This window comes from Pan paniscus, chromosome 13 (assembly GCF_029289425.2).
Source record: "Pan paniscus chromosome 13, NHGRI_mPanPan1-v2.0_pri, whole genome shotgun sequence".
NCBI classification, from domain to species: domain Eukaryota; kingdom Metazoa; phylum Chordata; class Mammalia; order Primates; family Hominidae; genus Pan; species Pan paniscus.
The window spans coordinates 45,222,419-45,240,544 of record NC_073262.2 but is presented as its reverse complement, the minus strand read 5'-3'; the positions used below and the strand labels follow the sequence as shown (position 1 = coordinate 45,240,544).

General features: G+C 43.7%; 1 protein-coding gene and 1 long non-coding RNA gene across 6 annotated transcripts in view; one reads left to right on the top strand and one right to left on the bottom strand.

Moving 5' to 3' along the window:
- The window catches only part of LOC117979370 (putative inactive fatty acyl-CoA reductase 2-like protein), a 77,280-nt gene extending 59,436 nt beyond the window's left edge, over nucleotides 1-17,844 (bottom strand). The window contains exons 1-9 of one of the 5 annotated variants that reach the window (XR_010109461.1): nucleotides 16,659-17,844; nucleotides 15,923-16,267; nucleotides 15,281-15,474; nucleotides 13,995-14,192; nucleotides 7,208-7,378; nucleotides 5,952-5,996; nucleotides 2,311-2,408; nucleotides 2,058-2,182; nucleotides 1,231-1,298 (exon numbers count right to left, since the gene is read on the bottom strand). Coding sequence is in view for 1 of the 5 variants with exons in the window: in XM_063595375.1 (XP_063451445.1) it covers nucleotides 1,231-1,298; nucleotides 3,850-3,896 (115 nt within the window). In the remaining 4 variants the exon portion in view is untranslated. The other 4 variants (XR_010109459.1, XR_010109458.1, XR_010109460.1 and 1 more) reach the window with 4 other exon arrangements.
- Nucleotides 4,483-5,599, top strand: LOC134728726 (uncharacterized). Its single transcript, XR_010109462.1, has 2 exons — nucleotides 4,483-4,621; nucleotides 5,051-5,599. It is a non-coding gene; the product is annotated as an uncharacterized LOC134728726 (long non-coding RNA).
- Nucleotides 17,845-18,126: the final 282 nt, after the last annotated feature.

Here is an 18,126-nt window from a genome sequence, read left to right as displayed (position 1 = left end):
GCTACTGCTCCCAGTAGGCAGCATTCTTATCCCTCCTAAGAGTCCCTGATAGGAAACACAAATGACTTTAATTTGAATGCAACATCAAATTAATAGTAATAGCTTCCAGAAATGCTGTGTTAGAAGGGAATCTAGAACAGAGCCTTGGCACAGGGATAACCAATGTCATATCAGCCCACAGTATTTGCTATAGGTGTGAGAGAGGTAGAGGAAACATGCAGGCCAGGTATTTCTCATTCCTGGAAAAACATTTCCCAATTCAAAGCCACAATATATAAATGAGCCACAGTGTCTAGCTGCCCTGCAATAGAACTTTCAGTGTGGTACCATGGCTTACCATTGGAATATGAAGAGCTAGTGGTACCTATGTAACAGGGATAGAAGGGGTGCGTTAGTTAGTAGGTACTAAGAAATCCTACAGAATAGCAAAACTCCCTACTTTTATCTTCTACCATCATTAGATGTTTAAGTTGTACTCAAATTGATTTCCATGGTTTTTGTACATTGACCAGATTAAATCCCTTACATTCAGACAAATTAATCATTTGTATAGTACAGGGTTTCTCAAAGAGCATTTCCGCAAGCATCAAGAATCATCTAGATGCTTATTAAAAAGATAGTTTCCTCAGCATCACCCAAGACCTCGATCCCAGGGTCCAAGGAATCTGGGTGTTTTTTTATTCTCCCATAGTGATTCCTATTCATTTTTACAAATCACTAGTAGAGTAGTTAATGCACACCCAAGAGAAACAAGTTGCATAAATTAGTGATCACTATTACACACTCAAAAGGAAGGAATAACATCACCCGACTTTTCTAAATCTCACTGGTCATTGATCACGTCGCATTCTCAGTGACATATCAAGAAGGGAAGGGGTGTGTATAGGACCCGCTGCCCCAGTAGGGAGGAGTATTTCAGTATTTTATCACTGAGATTCTTTATAACTGCCAACTTTTGCTTTATTTCATCATTGTTTTTTAAAATCTCTATAGCCAATGGACCCCCTACTGCTTACAATCATGTATGTGTTCCCAATGACTCCTTTCCTTGGTAACCACCGTACATTCTAGTTAACTACCACACATTTACAATTTCTCATTGTTTTGTCTCTTTGCTTACTTTTTGTCCTTCTCCCCATGTAGGCTCTAAGCTCCACGACACATTTTTTGTCTATTTTTTCTCTGTGTCAGACACTAGTAATTATGCAGTTACATGGCTAAAGTACTTACCCATTTTGCCTCGGTTGCAGGGATTGAGGTTACCAGATGTACAGTAGTAGACTAACATTGACTTAGGTCTGGAAAATGAAATAAAAATTAAATAAATACAACAGAATGGAAAACTGAAGAAAGAAAAATAAGGGAAAATAATATTTAGAAAGAGTGGTTTCAATAATTCATCTGATTAAGGCAACCTATGCAAGAAGGCTTCTGTACTTTTTTCTTTCTTTGAGTTAATAAGCAAAATGGAAGAAGACTAGCAAAAGGGTGTGTGTGGCAGGCGATGCCTATTTGTGTGAAAGAGATGTTAAATAGGAGTGACATATTATGAAGCACGTATGTGTGAGTTCACATAAGAAAAGTTTAATTCTGTTTACCACTTACTAACACAGCCAAGTGTATGAACAATCTGTTTTTTTTTTTTCCTTTGTACCAGGAAACTTCCCCACACATAGTGATTGAACACTTTTGGCATTAATCAGAGTTCAATTAAAAAAATACTCTCTCATTTCATCCACTTCTATCTCCTTTGCCCTAAAAAAGAAAGCTGAATGTTAAACTACTGAATAGAAAGAAAAGCCTTTTGGTTATCAAGAATTGTATGGTTAAGTGATTTAAATGTTTTATTACTTTGTGAGTAGCCAAGTACTAAACTGTATTTTGAAAACAACTGAATGTATATATGATGGCATATTAGGAACTCTATAAAACACTGAAACAAACACCCTCTCACATTTGGGGTCTTGTACAATGAAATGCCTATATTTGGAAAATGTGCCTAATACATTACCCCTCCCTCTCATGACATCTTTGAAAGCCCACTTGAGCATCCACACCTGTGAACTGCAGCACACCATCCTACAGCTAGTGGGAGATTGACGGCTGTATCACCTGGAATTGGAATTAAGTCTCCCACAGCCATTGGAGTAGCTTTTATGGACAGAAGAAACCCTTTCCCAGCCTGCACAGGAAAAAGAACATAAAATGTGAAACCAGGTCTTAAGTAACAGCTGGGGCTGAAGTATGTATCATCAAACTGATTATACTAGTGCAATAAGTGAAAACAGCTAACATCGATCCACTGCTTACCAGGTTCCCACACTAAGTCTGACTTCGTCAGCCTATCCTAGCTTCCCAGCCAAGCGCATCTTCAGCATTTTCTTGAACTACTCCTGTTCCTCACGTTCCTTTAGGGAATAAAATTCCTCATATTTGTGAGAGATTAATAAACTTAGTTAACTACCAAACACCAAGAATAAACCTTCACATTTTAAAAATTAACTCATAAGACACGTTAAGAATTAAGGTTACACAAATTTTCCATTAATGTTTGTTTTCCATTTCATTAATGATTTTGTTTTCTGTTAGGGTTTATTAACCTACAAGCAATAGTAGGCACTAAAAGTTTAAGAAATTTTATTTGAAAAAAATTGATTGGTGAAATTCCACAATTAATGACAAAAACTTTTTTGGCTTAGAAAAATGGCCTTATTATTTACTTTTTCTTCAGAATCTCATTTCACCTCACAGATCACTGATGTTATATAGATACAAGAGTTGGAATTGTTTATGTTAATAATTTGTTGAGTTTATGAAATTGATTCTTTCTGCTTTGCATGTTTCCCACTTTAATTTGAAATGATTAGCACTTTCTTATGTTACTCAATTCTCTTTTCTTATAACTAGCTCCCCTTCTTTTGGACATAAGAAACCAATTTAGAACATTTTTAAAAATGTAAATAAATATACAGCTTTGCATATAATGAAAACCGCTTTGGGATCCCGTTAAAATAATGATGTTCTAAGTCACCAAACGTTCACCCCAACTGAACTTTTTTAGGAGAAGGAGTTGAAGGCAGGTGGGAAGCAGAAAGAAAGGGGCTGCTAGAAAAATCCGAAATTCGAAGGAAGGTCTTTGTCACTACCATAATTCATTGTCTCATATTTGTATTTGAATTCATGTTGAACCCAGCTCTGGGAGGAATAGAGACAGAGTCTGAAGGGCAGTCTGAATCCCTAATAAGATTTAAACTCATTTAGATCACTGATTTCCCATTCATTGTACAAAAGAGTAAAGTGGGGTTTAGGCCCTGAATGCCTCAGTGTGAGCTGTGAACCCCACAGCTCTGCCGGATCAATGTGAACTTCAGGGAGATGCGCACTGAGGGCTGCTCACCTAGAGGAGCCACGTTTCTCCTTGTAAGACATTATTGAAAAGGCGTTGCTGGCACATGTCGACCTACGTAACAAACCTGCACGTTGTGCACATGTACCCTGGAACTTAAAATAGAATAATAAAAAAGAAAAGGCCTTGCCTATATTCACTGATGTTTGTATTTGAAAAATTTGCCCCAATATTGGTAGTTCTTTCTTGTATTCATTAAGAGTTATTGATGTATACCTGCTTGCCATACACACACATAAACTCTTCTATGTGTTTTATAATAACGAATTTAATAATCTTTGAAGATATTTTTACTGCATCCTCAATTCACTGCACTAATTCATGCAATTATAAACTGAAGAAAGGAGGAAATACCCCCATCTTGCGAGAAATAAAGCAAAATCCTTGGCAGAACCATGCCCGCCTGTCCGCGCCCCGACCAGCCCTCCCGGGCAGCCACTCACCGGTGCCCATCTTCCCAGCTTCGCGCCATGTGGCCAAGTGAATCCATCCTGCCGTCCGTCTCCACTTTCACCAGCCCGTACCGCAAGCGCCGCCTGCAGGCGCGCTGACCCCGCGCCCAGCCCAAGGCCAGGGGAACCCACAACTACCTCAACAGCGTGCGGGACTCCATTCGGTCCACAGGGCTGGATGGCCTGGGGCCGAGGCCACCCCGAAGCCCCCGGCGACCCCGCCGTCTGCGTCCTATTACCCGAACACTGCACGCCGCTGCCCTACGGCGCTCTGGAGCTGGACCCACTGCCAGATGGCCCGCGCTGCTCAGCTGGTTTTTGTTGTTGTTGTTGTTGTTGTTGTTGTTGTTGTTGTTTTGAGATGGAGTCTCCTTGTGTTGCCCAGGCTAGAGTGCAGTGGCGCGATCTCGGCTCGATCTCGGCTCACTGCAAGCTCCATCTCCTGGGTTCACGCCATTCTCCTGCCTCAGCCTCCGGAGTAGCTGGGACTACAGGCGCCCGCCACCACGCCCGGCTACTTTTTTTTTTTTTTTTTTTTTGTATGTTTAGTAGAGACGGGGTTTCACCGTGTTAGCCAGGATGGTCTCCCATCTCCTGACCCCGTGATCGGCCCGCCTTGGTCTCCCAAAGTGCTGGGATTACAGGCGTGAGCCACTGCGCCCGGCCTGCTCAACCGCTTTCAACTGGCGCTGCCCAGCCGCCTGGTCAAAGCCCAGCCCCCTGAAGCAGATGGCGGCGGCTGCGGCTGCGTACCCAGGTTCAGGTATGGATCGCGCGTCCTCAAACACTAGGGCGCCCCGGGCCTGCGGCTTCATGCATGCGAGATCCCGGGTCCCTCCCATTCCGCCCCCAACAACTGCCCCTCAGCCCCTACGGCCCGCACGCCTCCTTCCCGCAGCCCTTCCGTGGCCCTGGTTTGGGACACCCAGCCCGGCCTTCATGAGGCGCCCCCTGCCCAGCTCCGCCCCTCCACGCCCCTGTCTTTAGTCTCTTAGGCGGTGGCCGCCGCCGCCACAGCCCTGGGCCTGGCACCCCCAGTCACCCGCGGCCTCCTTGTGGTGGCACCGGCGTCCCCGCTGGAGCTGCTGGAGGCCAAGCCCAAGCGTGGCAGCTGCTCCTGGCCTGGGAACCGCAACACCGGGCATACCTATGCGGCTACGGCAAGACCTCCAGCAAGAATTCTCCCCTGCAGGCACATCTGCGCAGCACACAAGTGACAAGCCCGACCACTGCCACTGGGATGGAAGCAGCTGGAAGTGTGCTCACTCAGACAAGCTAACGCTCCACCACCACAAGCACAGGGGCCACTGGCCATTTCAGGGCCATTGGTGCCACCACGCCTTCTTGCGCTCTGCCCACCTTGCCCTGCACAGGAAGCAGCACATGCAGCCCAGAGGCCTCCCCACCTGCGCACGGCCCCCTCCCAAACTGTGACTGGTATTTATTGCACCCAGAGAACCGGGCAGGGCGGTGTGGCTACATAGGGTCTATCTCGACGACGAAGACAGCGCCACCGCCCCAGCCCCCATCTGTGACTGAAGACCAGGTGGGAAAAGACCACTATCCGCCTTGACGAGTTCTGTTTTTCAAAATGGTGCAATAATTAAGTGGCATCTTCCCTCCCACGGGGCATAAGACTTGATGTCCTTTGAGAAATAAGGGCCTTAATTTGTACTGTATGCGACATTTTTAATAATATTGTACATAATAACTGTGACAAATATTATTACTGTACATAGAGTGGCAGGGCTACTTGCTTCATTTTCATAAGACTTTTGCTTGTTTTATTTTTAATTTTTAAAAAAGTTTTTTTAAAAAGAAAAGAAAAATCCTTAATTCTCACTTTTCAAAATAGAACTCTTAAATAGTAATTGATAGCACTTTACCTCTGTTTTCCTGATAAAAAAAATTCTAAAAGAATAAAAATAATTTCATCCTGCCTCCATATTATAACCAGAATAATTGAAATAATATGCTTCAATTGATAGTAAAGTAGCATTTATGTTTTTGGATCAATGAAGCTAAGCCAGCACTAAGAATTTTCTTACTATTCCTCCACTACATTACAGTTACTTCTTCATCCCTATACATACCGCAATAATGAGTCGGCTACATCCATTTAGATTATCAACCCAACCCTAAAAGAAAGAAAATTTCCATTGGTTACACATTTCAGAAAATTGTTGTATCTTTGGAACATCTGCCGTCTAATCTTAATAAATTTCAAACAAGGGCACTGAGACTCCAGCCGATAGAACCATCTAATTCAGTATTATTAAGATCTCAAAGATCAATGGCAAAGCGTTGGCTATTTTCTGCAGTTTGTGCAAGAATTAAAATTTGGCCAGGATTGTTGTTTGTAGCAGCAGTCATGAATGGTTTTGTGGTGTTTTATGACAACTTAAGGGCTACAATGGACCTTGTCCTTATATCATGATCTGCTAAGCAATTCACCAACCATACTTCACCTCATTCCTGATTTTAGCCTCCTTAGGAGAACATTGAAAACATGATTGGTAATAATGTGAGTTGACTTGCTTAAAGATGTTACAGGAAAGATTATGCTTAAGAGTAGTTAGAGGGAAATGTCTTTTTGAGTTTGTTTCCTAAGCCCTAAGCCGTCTCTTTACCTTACAGTATAAAAGTCGAAATGCGTATAATGGGAGACCAGACATACGGGAGGAGAAGATGAAGGGACTAATATTCATTGAGCCTTTTAGTAGGGATCTACCTTTTACTAGAGACTGAGCACTCCTCATACATTGTCTCATTAAACCAACTCTCCAAAGTAGTATCTGTCCTGTTCTACCGAAAGAACAACTAAAAAATGTTGCATTGCCAGTAAGTGGTGGAGCTGGAATGTATCTGCCCCCAAAGCTTCACGGACTTGCTTTGAAGAAGATGGTATAATTCAAAGTACTTTCAAAAGGACATAGCAGTATACTGAGGTTAAAAAAAATTAGTATTCCCAAACTGAGATCCTTCTGTGAGCTTTGTAACCCTGGCAGTTAGTTGCAATACTACCAATTTGGCCATCAAGAACATTCTGATATGTTTAAGCTACAGTGGGAAAGCCAAGATATGAAAACATCACCCATGGGAATTTTGAGACTAGAGTAGTTAGAAGCTAATTTAAGATCTCCATCCAACTCTAAGATAGGGTAACTGCCAGAAGAGCCGCATGATCCCAAAGTGGAATTTTGCCCTAGTATAATGGGTTAATATTTGATTGGCTGCACTTAGCTATAAATCCTGAGGAGAAGAAGAAGAAGAAAGACATCAGAAAATAATTGGGCTAGAAGAACCTTAGTTTGAAAGCAAAACACAGAATCCAGGTAAGTGGGCTTACCAGGAAAAGCTGGTGCCACGTTGCTCCGCACAATGGAGGGCCTTAGGATGGCAATGGTTAGGTTCCTGCTCTCCTGCTGCACCACCATTTCTCCCAAGGCCTTGCTATAGGTCTAAGTATTGGGACAATCTCCAATCCGCTTGGGAGTGATCTCGTCAATAATGGCGTTGTCTATACATAAAAGGTAGTCAGAATAAAAAGAATTCTAGCAACATGTGTTAGACAATAGACCAAAAGGAAAATGTGAGACACAGTCAAACAAAACTTCCACCTTTTAGCCTTGGTTCTGGAATTCAGAACAGTCACATGATACCAAGTTTGAGTGCGTACCTGTCCAAAGCATGCATGAGCTCTTTTGTCTTCACTGCTAAGCCCAATCTTACAGTCAAATCCTATGCCTTCCCATCCAGACAGGTAGGTAGGTAGATGGATAGAATCAATAGCGATGCCACTTTATTACTACTACTAGTGTAGGGCTATTAACACTACTTTAGCGCTACTATTACTTTGTCAGTACTAATTACTACTTTATCTGTAGTAGTATTAATTTGAGGTAATTACATACAACCTCTTTACTTCCTTTCCAACAAGCCCGTAAGTACATTCATTGCACATATTTTTGAGTCCCAATCATTCTCCCAGTAGTGTGCTGGAAGCTGTGTTCAGGGAGTTTGAGGCTCTCATCCAAGGTGTTTCAGTGGCAGCCCTGTTCAATGTTGTCCTATAGAAACCCAGTGCAGTGATCCTGAAGAGTTTAGCTTTACATTTTAAAATTTTCATTCAATGCAAATCAAACCAAAGTGATTACTTTTGGCAGACTGACAATCTGTTTTACCAAATCTATGTAATGCATTTTGAAGGTCTGTTTAGAGTCTATGATAACAGATTGCTAATTATTTCCAGAGATTTTCAATGAATTCTGAAGTCTGTCAAGTGTGGTGATTATAGTACTCTGAAATTGCTTCAAAACCATGAATATTGAATACTCCTACTTACAAGATGACATGTATCATCAATAACTGAGTTACCATAGCATCAGCCTAGTCTTTCTTAAAAATATGTCAGAACCAGCCAGGCACAGTGGCTCATGCCTGTAATCCCAGCATTTTGGGAGGCCATGGCGGGCAGATCACGAGGTCAGGAGATTGAGACCATCCTGGCCAACATGGTGAAACCCCGTCTCTACTAAAAATACAAAAATTAGCTGGGCATGGTGGCATGCGCCTGTGATCCCAGCTATTCAGGAGGCTGAGGCAGGAGAATCACTTAAACCAGGGAGCAAAGGTTGCAGTAAGCTGAGATCTTGCCACTGCACTCCAGCCTGGTGACAGAGCAAGACTCCATCTCAAAAAAAAAAAAAAAAGAAAAAGTCAGAACCATTTGATAACCCCAAAATCTATCTACACCTCTCTGAGAGAGCAAAAAAAATTATTGTCAATTAAATATGCAACATGTATTCTAGCTGACAGATCTATGTGGTTAAATTGTTAATATAACATAGCTTTTTAAAAATTAAGCTGTCGGAATATGCTAGGGTGATTTTTCTGATCAATGTGGTCCATTTATTTCTATTTTATACAACAGAACGTAACTATACTATTTTGATTGTAGAAAATCTTCACTGTTACCACCATGCTGACATGACACATTTTTGAACAACTAACATGTGCATGAGGTTAAGACTCATTCAGAATCACAACTCTCAATATTAATGCCTCATTTGATCCTGGGGTAGAACATGGGCATTGACCATTATGTTTCCATTTTTCTTCCTTTACTTCTGAGTGCTGAGTGTCTTCTGGATACTCAAATGTCTTTTCACTTAAGTTGAATAGAGAAAGATTGAGGGGTTCTAGAATTAAAAACTTAAACAACATAGAAATATCAAGGATATTTTAATTATATGGTCACCTGGGGGCTGGGAAAGAGGGTAGGATGATTCATACACCTCTCAATCTTAACAATAATCCTACCATTACCTCATTTCATTTCTGTGTCAACAGTGGATTGACTGACCTAAGACCATTTCCCCTCAACTGCAAAACTATACAGTTTATGAAAACCAGGTCTTGAGGGAATAGAGCTTAATTTCAATAAGTCTGTAAAGAAAAAATTCCTAGAAAACATCAGAGCCCAAAAATGTACTGGGATTGTATGTCAGATGGCTACTACCAGTTGCTGTCATTAATGTTGGGGCAGCCAGAAAGGATAATACTTGGAGGGATGGGGGCCTTATAAAGCTTAGTGAGTTTCCTTGTATTAGAAAATGTTGGGTTTTGTTGTTGTTGTTCTTGTTGTTTGTTGTTGTTGTTGTTGCTGTTTTGAAATGAAGTCTTACTCTTGTCGCCCAGGCTGGAGTGCAGTGGCACAATCTTGGCTCACTGTAATCTCCACTCCCCGGGTTCAAGCAATTCTCCTGCCTCAGCCTCCTGAGTAGCTGGGATTTCAGGTGCCCACCACACATGGCTAATTTTTGTACTTTTAGTAAAGATGGGGTTTCACCATGTTGGCCAGGCTAGTCTTGAACTCCTCACCTAAGGTAATCTGCCTGCCTTGGCCTCCCAAAGTGCTGGGATTCCAGGCATGAAAAAATTTTGGTTTTATAGATTTCTAACAACACACATGGAAGAAATTTTAATATTCTATAGATGGCTTACCTCTGCTACTCTTAGCTGCACCTGTATTCCACTGTTTTATATTCTCGTTCCAATTTTACTTGTGAAAATGGCAATAATTATATTCATTCTAAATTCTCAGGTTATGAGGGTAAACAAAGATATTCACAACTGCATTTAAGCTGTTTGATAAAACAAAATGAGCCGATAAACCTAAGGCACTCCTATTTTTAGATAAAACAATCGGAGATCATCATATATCTGTGTACGTAATAGTTGGTTTTAAAATGTCATTTCTGGCCATATGTGGTAGCTCAAGCCCGTAATCCCAGCACTTTGAGAGGCCAAGGAAGGAGGATCGCTTGAGTCCACGAGTTTGAGACCACCCTGGGCAACATAATAAGACCCAGTCTCTACAAAAAAAGGTTTAAAAATTAGCTGGGCACGGTGGTGTGCACCTGTAGTCCCAGCTACTCAGGACGCTGAGGCAGGAGGATTGCTTGAGCCTGAGAGTTGAAGGCTGCAGTGAGCCATAATTGTGTCACCATACTCTAGCCTGGATGACAGAGTGAGACCCTGTCTCAAAATGAATGAATGAGTAAAACAAATAAAAATAAATTATCATTTATAATGCAGCCAGACAGGCCATCTGCTAGCTCATTCAGCCAGTTCCTAGGTTCAGACAGGAGATTAGTGTAAACATGCACATGCACTGATTGGGCAAAGCCCTTCTCAGGACTTTCACTCAATTCAGGGTTGCTGCTGTTGTTTGTTCTCAATATGTTTTTAAACAGTAAATAAGTTACCATGGATAAAAAACACTATATAAACCAAAATACATGTCTGAAATTAATCCAAATGTTCTTCAGTATACTCAAGAAGATGTTTTGACCCAGGGGTCTCAAATACTAAACTCGAATTACTTCAGAAGAAGCATAAAGTCATTGAAAATTTCAGAAAGCAATATGTATGTCTATGTATGTACATACATAGACACATATACAATTTCTTCCAAAGATTACTATCAATTATGCTTTCAAACTTATTGAATCAACATGATGATATCATTAATGGTTTCATTATTTATGTATTTATGGAATGAAATACTAAGAAGCATATGTATTTCCCCTCCCCTGACCCTCCAATTTTCTCATTCAACAAGTTGGCAAGCCTAGTGGTTTATGAGGAAATCTGTTAGAGAGTAAGTAGTGGACACACTGTCTTATGATAACGTTTGCTCTTTCTCCAGTCTAAATTATATAATTCACTTGATTGTTGTAGTTATCAAGTTGTATTTGTTCATCTGTCTGTCTGCCCACTGGAGAGTGAGTCCAGGAGAGCAGGGATTATGATTTTTATCTGTGTCTAATCACTTTTCTGCCCCCAGGAGCCAGCTACCTTATTCAGTAAATCGATGCTCTTCCACATGGTAATCTTGATTGGCCAATTTCTGTACTATATAAGCTTTTGGGAAGCAGAGATGGACAATGATGAGACAGAGTGGATTTACTCAAAAAAAGACAAGGTTGTAGGGAGAATGCAGGAAAGGAAGGAAGGGGGTATCTTTGTACAGCAGGTAGCAAAATTGGAAGTCAAAGTGTCCAGTGGCAGTGGTGAAAAGTGTTGACCAACCTCGGTTTGATGAAGGTGGCGTGAAAGTCAACTTAAACTTTTCACTGGGAAGCAGGATATTTCTGAGCCTAATGCTTATGGAGAATTGCCCTCTGTATTTCCCTCCAGACTTTCATGAGGCACCCAGCTTGGCCCAAACATGAGCCAGATGCTGAATAGCCTACCAATGGCCTGCCAATGTGAAAATTATTCAGTTTGGTTAAGAAACAATTTACTCATATTCTGGTTTGTATTTGAAGCCTGCTAATATCAAAGTACACAGAATTTTCATTTTTATGTCAGCTACTTAGATGTCATTTTGAAGCTGTGCCATGATGAAATTAAAAACACAGGCCGGGCACAATGGCTTATGCCTGTAATCCCAACACTTTGGCCAAGGTCAGGAGGTGGAGAACAGCCTGGCCAAGATGGCGAAATCTCATCTCTACTAAAAACATAAAAATTAGCCAGGCACACTTGTGGGCACCTGGAATCCCAGCTACTCGGGAGGCTGAGGCAGGACAATAGCTGGAACCCAGGAGGCAGAGCCTGCAGTGAGCTGAGATCACGCATTGCACTGCAGCCTGGGAAACAAGAGCAAGACTCAATCTCAAACAAACAAACAAAAAGCACAAGTGCTAGAGTCAGCTTTCACCATTCCCCTAGAACAGATCATCTTTTTCAGTGTTAACAATGTGTTCTATAGCAGGAAGTCAAGACTACTGTCAGAGGTCTGACCTCCTTTGATATCTCCTGGAGGGCTGTGATGAGGGCCACTGCTGCTGGCTGTGGGGGTCTCCATTTCCCTGCCTCTCACCCCTGCACCTTCAGGGCACATGCCACATTTCCTTTTTTACATGGCAGACTAGCTGTGTCTTCTGGTGGCCACGTAGCTTCAGAAGTGTGGTTTTTAGTGGGTACAGATCTACTAGGAACTTTCATTCAATTAAAGCTTCTAGGAACTGAAAGACAACAGGAGACAAAGAGAGCAGGAGAAAGAGGAAGCATGGGGTATTAGAAGATAAATGATCCTCTTTTCAAATGAAGACTGCTTAATGAAAAATCTCCTTGAGGCACAATTTCCCAAACTTGCCTGGTCATCAGTGTGAATTACACAAGGCCCCTGGGAAAAATCCAGACTCCTAGGTGCGATTTTAGAACCACTAAATACATCTGCAGAGGTAAGAGTCTGGATAATCTGTATTTTCAACATGGCCTGGAAATTCCAACTGTCAGGTAAATTAGGGAATCACTAATTTAAAAGAAGTCCACTCCATCAACTTAAGTGGTTAAGATTTGAATATATCAGGATTAGCTCTCAAAAACACATTGCTTCTTGGAGTAAACATTTCAACAGAATTGAATTTTAAAATTATTAAATCCCCTAATGCTATCCCTCCCCCACTCCTCTAGCCCCCCACCCACTGACAGGTTCCGGTATGTGATGTTCCCCTCCCTGTGTCCATTTGTTCTCATTGTTCAGCTCCCACTTATGAGTGAGAACATGCGGTGTTTGGTTTTCTGTTTCTGCGTTCGTTTGCTGAGAATGATGGCTTCCAGCTTCATCTATGTTCCTGCAAAGGACATGAACTCATCCTTTTTTATGGCTGCAGAGTATTCCATGGTGTATATGTGCCACATTTTCTTTATCCAGTCTATCACTGATGGGATTTGGGTTGGTTTCAAGTCTTTGCTATTGGGAACAGTGCCGCAATAAACATCTGTGTGCATGTGTCTTTATAGTAGAATGATTTATAATCCTTTGGGTATATACCCAGTAATGGGATTGCTGGGTCAAATGTATTTCTGGTTCTGGATCCTTGAGGAATCACTACACTGTCTTCCACAATGGTTGAACTAATTTACACTCCCACCAACAGTGTAAAAGCGTTCCTATTTCTCCACATCATAATGTAGCACCGAATGTAGATGAGCGCCTAATGTAGATGAGAGGTTGATGGGTGCAGCAAACTACCGTGTCATGTGTATACCTATGTAACAAACCTGCACGTTCTCCACATGTATCCCAGAACTTAAAATATAATAAAAAAAGATTGAAAATTTAAAATTTTAATACAAAATTAGGACTTAGTTATTTGCAAAATACACTGTATTTTCAATGTGAAAAACAAAGGGTTCTCGTATGTATTATCAATAAAGTTATATAGTTTCCCATAAAAATAACATTAATGGAAAATTCTAAAAGAAAAATAATTAAATTTCTTTTAGGACAATTTAAAAATGTATCTGTCAATTTTAACATGAAAATTCTCTTACGTTTATACATCCCACATTCTAATAAGGACTAATTTTTATGAGCAGTAAAGAAATGTGTGTATGCGTGTCTGTATACTTATAGGTATATATCTGTTTCTGTGAAAATCTCTCTTTTAGAGTCAGAAAATCTGTTTGGTCCCAGTTCTTACTAATAATAAATGATCTCACTAAAGATACTTAAATTCAATAAACTCAATAAACTTTACTCTTAATGAGGTAAGAATGAGAACACAGGTGCCAGCCATGAGCTGCGGTTCCACTGGCACAGGCTTCAGAGATCCTACCTTTAACATCCTCCTTTCATTCATTTGAGCCAGATAAGAAAGGAGTCTCTCGGGAGAGAAGCAAGCATACACCTTGGGGCCAGACAGCCCACGGTCAAAGTTGAACTCCACCACTGTTCAGCTGTGTGACTTTGGGCAAGTGACTTTTCCTCTCTGATCCTCATGATCCTTTTTGGTAAAAACAGCACAATGACAGGTCTATGAAGATTGGAGGAAAGAAAAATGTGTGTCTTAGTTTAAGTTTCCTGGAAGTAGATCCTGAGGCAAAGATTCAAGTATAAAAATTTTATCTGGAGATGACTCCAGGACAGTAATTCTACTGCCAGTTCTTCCTTAGAGTACTAATTGCAGGCAACACCAGTAGAGGAGTGGGGAACTGAGACAGGAATGGAATGTAGCAGTTAAAGGGACCTTCATCAAGAAAGTTTCCACTGTGGGCAGCCAGGACTCAGCCCTGCCGGGTACCTCTGAGAGACAGCATAGAACATGTGCCTCAGAGTCATCACACCCAGAGCAAGGGAGTTGGGTTATTTATCCACCACTACACACCAGTCACTCTTCAGGGCTTCGCCCAAGGACATGATTCCTCCAGAATGCCCTGCCTGCACTGCAAGAATGAGACCTGGAGGGTCAATGGCAAGAGCCCTGACAGCGCCTCCAGCAGTGAGCAGGACCACAGCCTGGTGTGGAGAGTTTCAGTCCCTCAGTGACCCCAACACACACACACACACACACACACACACACACACACACACACACTCTCTCTCTCACACACACACACACACACATTTTCTCTCTCACACACACACACCATACTCCAACACCAACAGAGAACATACATACATACACATACATGCATAGATGACTGTTACCCACTTAGATCCTGGTGAATCCATGGGATAGAAGATAAGGTGGGAATCAGAGGGAAAAGCAAAATTAAGGGGAGTGACGGTCTTGGGAACAAAATGAAAATAGAGGCAGAAAATCAAGGGGGAAGAGTGGTCTGGACACCAAACGCCTGCTGGCTGGCACCTGCTCTACATACACTGTCAGTCATTCTCCAAGCAACCTCGTGGAGTCGAAGGAATTCCCCTCAATTAGAGATGGCAGAAATGTAGTTCAGAAAAGAAAACTGATTTTACTAACTGATTTTACTGCTTCTGGGTTCTGCTCCTTTTCTTGCTAGGCAATCATGACAGAATTGACAAAAACATTTTCCCCCTTCACCACCTGGAGCAGAGCCAATGAGAGGGGCTGGGGAACAGGCCATGAGGCCCAGCACCCACCATTCAATGTCTTCAGGATTAGGACTCTTGCATCACAGGCTGGCAGCACTCCCGATGTCTGGGTGTTTTGTGAGGTTGTACAGGATCTAGTAGAGGCCACTGGCTCTGCTGTCCTATCCTAAGAGGCAGCCAGGCAGACTTGTGTCTCTTGGCTGCTTCAGCACCAGAGGATGAACAGCGCCCATACACTGAGGCTTTCGGGAGAATGGGAGGAGGGAAAGGAAGGGCAGAATGGAGTGATGTAGGGTCCATCCATCATATCCCTGGATGGAGAGACCCCTGTTCCCACAGTAGTCCCACACCGGGACCACCACCAGCACTCATGAATATGCCAGCCTCCATTTATATGTCCTCGTCTGACAACTCCTTCCCATTTTCATCCTGGAGGCAAGACTCTGAACACACTAGCTCTGAGGACACCTGTGTGTAACCTGAGACAGTCCCTGAAGACCTTTCATCCAAGCAGGATCCCTCCCTTGCCATCTCCAGACCTGCCCCACAAGCTCCCTCCCTGGTCTCCTGGCTCTTGTTCACTCCTTCCAGGCAGCCTTCTACAGTCATCTCAAAAACATAGCTGACTGTCACTCCTTTATCCAGCACCTTCCATGGCTCCCCAGAGCCCTCCAGATCAAGTTCAAGTACCTTGATCAGACACTTGATCTCAAGCTCCATTCTACCTCCTGAATTAAGATCCCGGAGAAGCCACCTTGCTCAGCACAAGCGCATCAATGAAGTCCGAAGCCTTGAATGTGGCCTTGGCCTTGAGGAAGTCATCAACACCCTGGCTAGTGAGGGTGCGGTGCTGCTGCAAGATGATGGTGTCTGAAGTTGTGCACCAAGTCACAGGCCCTGCAGAAGCATCGCCCCTCAGGAATGGGTAGTACAGGAAGTCCAAGCACAGGCAGATCTGCTGATGCCGTTACACTATGAGGGTACTGAGCTCCAAGATGTCAGCAATATGTTCACTGGCATTCCTGCAGGGTGAGGCTAGGGAGAGGAAGCAGCTCCGTAACACATATGAAACTCTGGAAGCCCTTCCCAGCCAAAATCTCTGGACCACATTACACCCAGAAATGGGTGCCCTCTCAGCACACTTCTCTCTGCCTCCTTCTCTGAGCTGCCTCCTGGCCCCACATGCCCCAGCCTGGACCAGGGCTTGGAGCCCAGCAGGTGTTCAGTTCATGGTGTTGACTGCTTCCTGGCACAGGAGAGCCCTTGGTAGCTCTGTGACTCCTCCTGTGGAACCCCTGCCTCTGCCTCAGGACCTCCCTATTCCCATGGGAAGACTCCAAGGATTGCCCCACCTGCCCAGGGATCCTCCAACCCCATATGCCTTACTTGATGCCTTATCCCTCCCAGAACATAACATGTTTCTCACAAGGTGACTTATTTCCAAGGCCATCTGTGGATGTTTGCTGGGGACCTCTTGCTGTTCTCCTTTATGATCTGTAGGGCAGGGCCAAGAGGAGAAACCAGCCCAACCTCAGAACAAACAAAGGCTCACTGCCACAAATGGCAACCACCAAACAGTCAGCAGTGCTTCTGGGAGGAAAGGAGGCTTCATTCTGCACAAAGCTCCTTGTTTGGTTTCTTTCTGAATCCGGGGAGGGGTAGGTACCAAGCCCAGCTTACCTGTGGTGTCTACATTACCATCTGTGCCTAGGATGTGCAAAGGGCCCCTGCTCCCACTGCAGGGTTGACGTTCCCTCCAGCTGGAGACCTGGGCTCCTGACACCGCCTGGCCTGTTTGTCCTGCTCTGGATGAGCGTGGAAAGGCTGTACCTGGTATTTCCCTAGGTCCTTGGTTTCTACCACCTAGACATCCAGCAGGAGTGACCATGTCTAGCACCACACCTGAAAGGGGACTCCCTTGTACAGCAGCCCAGACATCCACAGATGGAAGAGTGCTCAGTGAGACAGGCCACAGGGGTCCCCAGGGAGGATCAGGGGGTGGAGGATCCTGGAGGTTTCCAGCCTTGGGCTCTGTGGTTCCTCAAAGAGGTTAGGTCTACCTAGTACCAGGCCTCCCCTCCCACGATTCAAAGACTGAATGAGTGTCCAGCATCAGGAACTCTGTTCTGGACCTGTTTTTTCATTTAGGTCACCAAGGGACAACCCCTAACCCCTGAGCTAGGGATGGTCCAAGCTCTGGCATGAGATTTTCCTCCAGCAATGTGATGCTTACAGGGACAGGTAGAAAAGCTGGTGACCAGGCCTGCTGTCCTCTGGGTAAGGAGTGTGCCACCCACCCTCTGAGATGCAGGTGGTGCCAGGCCACAGTACTGGGTGCCTGTACCCCTGGCTCTGCAGACACCGGTCATGGAGGTCCCTCCCTCCACATTACCTTCTTGCTGCTCCTAGATTTCTTCTAGTCATTAAGCACTTTGAGTCACTTTTCTGTGCATCCAATTTTACATTTTTGCTCTCAGATGAAACAGGATAAAATATGCTGAGCTGCCAGGATTCCTGGAGGGGACCTTGGATGCTGAGTCTTGGGATCCAGGGCCCTGATGGGACTGAACCAGAAGGAGCCAGGGAAGGACAAATATTGGGGCTGAGCCCCTATGACCCAATGACCATTGGTGGCCTGGCCTTATGGTCCCAAGACACCTTGTCCTCAGGTCAGAGACACCATGGGCTTTGGTCGGGTCCCAGCCTCCCAGTAGTGTCCTGGCACTAGCAGGAGCTGACCCCTGAGCCACAACCGCAGTTCTGGGTTTGGGGTTTGCTAAAACCACCTCAAGGACAGAGTCTTGGGATCGGGTTTGGCAGGAACCATGGTGCCTCCCAGAGATGGTGTGTCACTCCCACTCGCCATGAAATGTGCACACAGGCTGTCCCCATGT